This window comes from Cephus cinctus, unplaced genomic scaffold (genome assembly GCF_000341935.2).
Source record: "Cephus cinctus unplaced genomic scaffold, Ccin1 Ccin1_scaffold0068, whole genome shotgun sequence".
Lineage (NCBI taxonomy): Eukaryota > Metazoa > Arthropoda > Insecta > Hymenoptera > Cephidae > Cephus > Cephus cinctus.
In genome coordinates this window covers 247,987-254,265 of record NW_014332811.1, presented here as the reverse complement: position 1 = coordinate 254,265, position 6,279 = coordinate 247,987, and the positions used below count along the sequence as shown (strand labels likewise).

General features: G+C 38.5%; 1 protein-coding gene across 1 annotated transcript; it reads right to left on the bottom strand.

The window, feature by feature from the left end:
- Positions 1–635: 635 nt before the first annotated feature.
- LOC112494610 lies at positions 636–1,586 on the bottom strand. The gene is made up of 2 exons (XM_025086807.1): positions 953–1,586; positions 636–860 (listed from the first exon to the last, which is right to left on the bottom strand). The coding sequence occupies exons 1-2, from the start codon at positions 1,172–1,174 to the stop codon at positions 636–638; spliced, it is 447 nt and encodes a 148-aa protein (XP_024942575.1). The 5' UTR covers positions 1,175–1,586.
- Between the last annotated feature and the right edge of the window lie 4,693 nt (positions 1,587–6,279).

Below are 6,279 nucleotides of genomic sequence, written 5' to 3'. Positions count from 1 at the left end.
TCGACTGAAACTCAGGACTATTGGGGTGGGGGGGGGAGGGGAGGGACTACCTTAGAGAGGAAATCTTCCCCGGGAAGACCCGCGTAGCAAAGCTTGGCTAAAACTGTACTTAGATTGGATGTTTGGTATTAATGTCTTAGCGAGACTGGATTCTCGTAGGTTCGCTTGAGCTTTTGCCGTCTTCTCCTTATTACTAGCCCCAGCTACGATCTACATAACCAGCGTGCTAAGCTGCTAATTAGAGTTGAGAGACGCGACCTGGCCTTCGCGCACTTGTACTTGATTTTCTTTTTTTTTGCTATCTTTTATATTTTCACTTTTTGTTTTTATATTAATTTTATTTATTTTTTAAATATTTTTTCTCTCTCCCCTTGAAACTTTATCTTACGCCGCGTCTATTTCGAACGCTTAATGGAGCCAATTACGCGATCTTAGCGATACGCTACTGATCAAGTGACTTGAAGGGGGCATTTATGGGGGTAGTGGTAATTAGGAAAAAATACAGGCGGCTTTTGTATATATGATTTTTTTTCTTCTGTTTCAGCCCTTCAACGTTATATGGGATCCTCGGCCTTCGGACGGTCAACGTGGATTGGATACCCTTGCGAGATGGGATAATCCATCGATGAGGGAGTTTATTGGTAATTTTCGAAATTCCTTGAACCTCTTTGTCTGCCGGATTCCCAGTTCCGCTGTCTCCGTGTCACGGTGGAGAACGTCGGGATCCTTTTCCTTAAAGGGCTTGCGCATGGGCCTGACTCCTTGCTCTGCCCGTGAGGTTGCACAAGGGTGAGCAAAGTTTCAGGTGTGTTCGCGAGCCTGATTATACGCCGAGCGTCGACGTACGTCGCGACGCCAGTCTGCCGAAAGGATCACCTCGGAGATGGTTGCTACAATTAGCCGTGACGTAATGTCTATGGTAGATACAAAAGGGACGTCCATAAAATCTTACCCAATTTATGGGGCTGTCACACCAGCTACGCAACACGTGTAACGCAGTCATGTTTCCTTTGTTCAGGACGAAGACAACTTCCTCCTCGCCTGGCACTGGGTCTCCTAAAAATTTCCGGCTAATTTCATCCAGGAACAGTCTTCTACGGCTCTCCATTCCTCTCATCCTGGACATATTGGACCTTGGTCCTTCATTGACTCTTAAACCGGATGCCATGTTCATCTTCTCCTAAACCTCCTGGCATTGCTTTTACTTTTTATCTTCGTCTCTCACGAGTAGTCGCCTAATGGTCTCCCTGAGTCCCTGAGTCTTGGATCGAACCAGGTGACAAGACAGCTGAACATCCTCTGGCGCTGGAAACCTTGCTCCCTGTCTTGAACTCTTCTCTTTCTCACCTTTAGCACTATTCACTCTTACTCCATTTCCTATCCTACTTCTTCAATTTCTTCTCACTCTCCGTTACCTCTCTTACTACTCTCCACCAGTCAATACTTACCTACATATATCCCACGGCTTACTTCGCCTCACTCATTCGTGTCCTTTTCTGGGATTATTCCTTGGCTAATCCCACAGTTGTTCATTCACTCGCTCCCCAGTCACTCTCTTCCTATTTCAGAGAATTGTGTATGTGTATATATATATTCATTACCGTCTTTTCCCTCTTCTCAAGAATCATACAAATTGTAGCCTGGTTATTTCCCAGATGTGGTATTCCCGTCACGCGCCAAGACCACGCTTATCGCACCTTTCTTGGACGCTCAAATAATTCCACCTCATTTCTTTGATCCTGAAAATCCGGAAAGTCTTATTCCAGTCCGTGTTCACCAGAGTCCCCCACCCCCCACCTCACCGTTTCTCATAACTGACGTTCAGTAGTATCCTAGCTTGTAACTCTAGCAATTAGCTCTCCTGTTACGATCCTCCTATTACCTTTACCAAATTTCAGTCATCATCCTGGGCTATACTCTTACGCCTGAAATTTGCTTTTGACCTGGCCATACGTGCACTCGTTAATTGAGTTTTATTGCAAAAAGGTGAGCAAAGTTTCAGGTGTGTGAGGGCGCCTGGGCTACAACAATTTCTCTATAAGAATATACATTAATTAATCTTAAGAAAATGTACTTATAATTAAATAATACATCAATATCCTAATAATACAATGTACATACCTTATAAGTAAGAATCATTGCTTAATTATCATTAACGTGATGCCTCATCAGTGGGAAGATGACGGCTGTGCCCGTGGGTGTGACACTCGCCTGCAGCCAAGAAAGGATCATCGTACATCCTATTAGAGATAATAAACTTTTATATATAATTAACAAGGGTATAATTTCACATAGCAAACTTACCCGCGCCTCCTAGTCTCTACTTGCGCAATTCTTATAAATAGGCTGCTATTAATAGTTGAGTACGCGCGATAGACACTGTACTCCGAGCCAGGAACGATCGAACCAAATCGATGATTCGCTTATAACTTTATTAACTCTAGCATTAAGCAGTATGTAGCTGTTATAAATAAAGAGCATAAATTAATAAGACCAATAACATCTGGTTAAACAGATCTGATAGAAATTTTTATAAAATAAGTTTAATTGGTCTCAAGATTTATTGATTATCAGCTTACACCAGTCATTTTGTCACAGAGTAATAGGAAAACTGAGAGCTTAGACCTTTTAGAAAGTTCACGTCAACCATTTTATACACTATCCGCATTCCCATACAAAACTATTACACTTTTTGTCATTTTAATTATAATTTGGCCGTGGCATAACTAAGACTTTCATTTAAAAATTCAATTTGGTCTAACGTTCTGTGGAAATACCTCTGTTCACGTGTGATCCTATTTATTTATTTTTCTTTTCTTTACCTCTCCGGCGACTTTATGACAGAGGGTAGCTCGCTAGTCGGTATAGTCAGTACGAGAGTGTAGTGAGCTGCGGTGACGTGCTAGATGATCCAGTACGAACCGGGAAAATATTCATACGCAAAACTTGTCCCATATTTATTCATAAGCCGAGCTTTTGATGACAGAGGAGAGATCGCGTCGTATATCGAGCTTACCATGCCAATTTATTCCACGTGCTTGCCAGTGGAACGCTTTTAAAATTCACCTGATTATTTTTCTTACTCCTTATGCATTTGTTTTTTAGCTGCGCTTCCCATGCACTTAAAAGTCCCTATTGACGGGAAATACAGCGTGGATGCAGAACTGCGGTAATCACCAATCGCAATCACCAAGTCAGTTAGTACCCAAAGGATTTTTTATGGATCAATCTTCGGAAACTGGCATTGGGATGCTGTTCAATTGTGATCAGGACTTCCTGGTGTAGACGTCAGGAAGAATACTTCAGAGTGTCTGTAAATATTAAGTGGATCAAATAAAAATATTTAGTTATCAATAATTATATGTGTCCCAATAAACAAAAAGTAACAGTTACATATCCTCAATGTTAAAATATCCTACTCAAGGATGTAACAGGTATTAAAATAATTTGTGGATATCAATTTTTAGGTTCTTCAGTAAAAGATTGTCCATATGCAACTGTCACCTTGTATTTGGGTAAATACTCATATAATAATATTATATGTAATTTTAGTTGCTATTTGCTCAAGACTTATATAACTTCAATGTACCAATCGACGTTATATAAAAGAAGGACACGTTGCAGCTAACGTTACATGTAATATTGTGTTTGTTGGGTTACTGTCAAGTAACGGTATCAATTGTATATTAAGCTTATTCGTGTATACGTGAGAGGTTATTTATAATATTGACATTTGGAATGGCGTTGAGCTATTGCAAAGAACCTTAGTAGCTTTAGCTTGGATATTTTGGATATTCAAAGGCATCTTTTCCTACTTTGTTAAGGTCCTATACGGGTTATATAGGTCGAAAAGATTATTTCGTGCAACAATGAGTCGCGCCTGCTTTATTGTTATGTTAAATCGTGCAATAACATCGTCGTGGCGAGAAACGCAGCAGCAATGGGCTTACAGCGCATAATAGAATACATAAATGCGGAATCAGCGAGCGCGTATGACGCAATGGGTGGGAATAAAACTGCGACGGAGAATATAAAGTAATAAAGATGAAATGAGAGAAAAAAGACTGGAAAATATATGGCTATAAGGGTAAGCACATGCGTGGATGATAGCCAGGGGGTACTTTAGGGGTTGGCTTAGCAGCTATGAGGTATTATTATTTTATATCAGGAAAGTGTCACTTGATTAAATCATTTTGTTTACTTTGGACCTATGAGTTTACCTGTATACTCTTCCTTGTTAAACGATCTGTCAAGTGTGATAAGTGATAGAACGAAATAAATTGATGATCCTTCACTCGTTTATAGGCAACCACTGTCATCGCTTTGATTTGGAATTTAATATTTATTATTGCAAATTATTTTTTGTAGGTATAGTTTCGTGTCTTCCCATCTCTCAAATCTCGCGAGCGAGTGTTTTGCAGACTCTTATAGGGTTTTATATGTTTTCTGGAATTTTCAGACCCAGTAATAGGAGAAACGGGGATTAATATGTTATTAAATTTATAGCAGCACATACAGAAATAAGCAGGGATATTGCTAGCAGGCCGATTTTCTTGAAACCAATTTTATTTTGGCATCGTCGCGCCACCTGAGCGGAGGGCCGTCGCAGGAAACCATGTAGTGACTTATGTACTTGGCCTCAATAATCTGATATCAATACTTTTTGTTAGAGGAATTCACAGCAATCCTGTACTTGGCGTTGTTTTTTACACGTAAGTGTTTTTTGGGGGATCTCATAAGTTTTTGTTGTTCAATAGGATATATGAAAAAAGTTTTAAACACTGAAATCTGTATTGTTAAACAAAGTACTAAGTACTTATGTACTTGGCCTCAATAATATGATATCAATAGTTTTTGTTAGAGGAATTCACAGCAATCCTGTACTTGGCGTTGTTTTTTACACGTAAGTGTTTTTTGGGGGATACATTCACTATAGGAATTGAAGGTTCTCAAGCGATTCCCACCAAGTTTAATACGATTAGTGTACGAGATCAGGGCGTATTGAAATGGCGAGCGAGATGATTTTATTTCAGTTCCGTCGTCGTCGTCGTCGCCTTCACACATCCATCGCATCTTCGTCGTCGTCGTCTTCGCACGTCCATCGCATTTTTTACACAACAGATGGCGCTGACTGCTTTGCCTTCTTTACCTATTTGTACTCTGGATGGTGTTGGTAATTTACGAATACACAACACAATCAAATACACTTTGTACGTGAAGCTACCGTTCACACCGAATTTCCAGTTGACATAAGGCTGCTTTCACAATAGTAGAGAATTATTAAGGCTTTCATCTGGAGCGCGTGTGTATGCGTGTACGTATGTGTGTATGTGTGTGCTTTAACATAGTTCCTCGTATTTTAGGTGACAATTTTTAGATATATGGGATTTCCAGATGCTCCTCTCCGTAGTTTTCTGTAACTAGGTGTCGGATGTGGAAGTCCAGGGTGTCCAGGTGTTCTCTCCGTAGTTTCTTGTATCTAAGACTAAATGAATTTTATTCTACATTTAGGAATATACTTTCCTTTCAAATTTATATATATTTTTGTGTTTCTAAGAAAAATCAATTTATAAATTACATTTATATGGCTTTTAACATTTTCGACAACGCAATATATTTATCTGATTAGTGACATTGCAATGTATTTATATTTTATATTTGTTTAACAATACATATTTCAGTGTTTAAAACTTTTTTCATATATCCTATTGAGCAACAAAAACTTGTGATATCCTCCAAAAAACACTTACGTGTAAAAAACTACGCCAAGTATAGGATTGCTGTGAATTCCTCTAACAAAAAGTATTGATATTATATTATTGAGGCCAAGTACATAAGTCACTATATGTTTTCCTATTATATGATCTAGCACTGGCCCATTATTTTAATTATATTTTCAATATTTCCTATAACGTTTTTGCTACTTTTTTATGTTACTACTGCTTCCCGTATTTAATTATGATTTAATGTTGATTTAATAATTAATAAAACTTTAGGTGATTCCTTATCGAGTACTACTTGGCGGGTCCGTGCATTTCTTGATATAAATTAGGTACAAAACCAGTACCAATTTTCTATTGAAAGCATATTAACAATAACTCGTCAAAAATAATCACGGAAAAAGCTTAATAACAAACATACAGCATTAGAATACTATGAGCACGTGTAAAGAGTAAGTACTTTGGAATTCCTGGCATGGACCCGCCAAGTAGTACTCGATAAGGAATCACCTAAAGTTTTATTAATTATTAAATCACCATTAAATCATAATTAAATACG

What these genes read in the sequence shown, in the direction of transcription:
- LOC112494610 (XM_025086807.1), bottom strand. Translation starts at nt 1,174, where the DNA reads ATGAACATGGCATCCGGTTTAAGAGTCAATGAAGGACCAAGGTCCAAT. An exon ending in GTGACAGCCCCATAAATTGG is followed by an intron (nt 861 to 952) that starts GTAAGATTTTAT and finishes TCCTTTCGGCAG; the next exon opens with ACTGGCGTCGCGACGTACGT.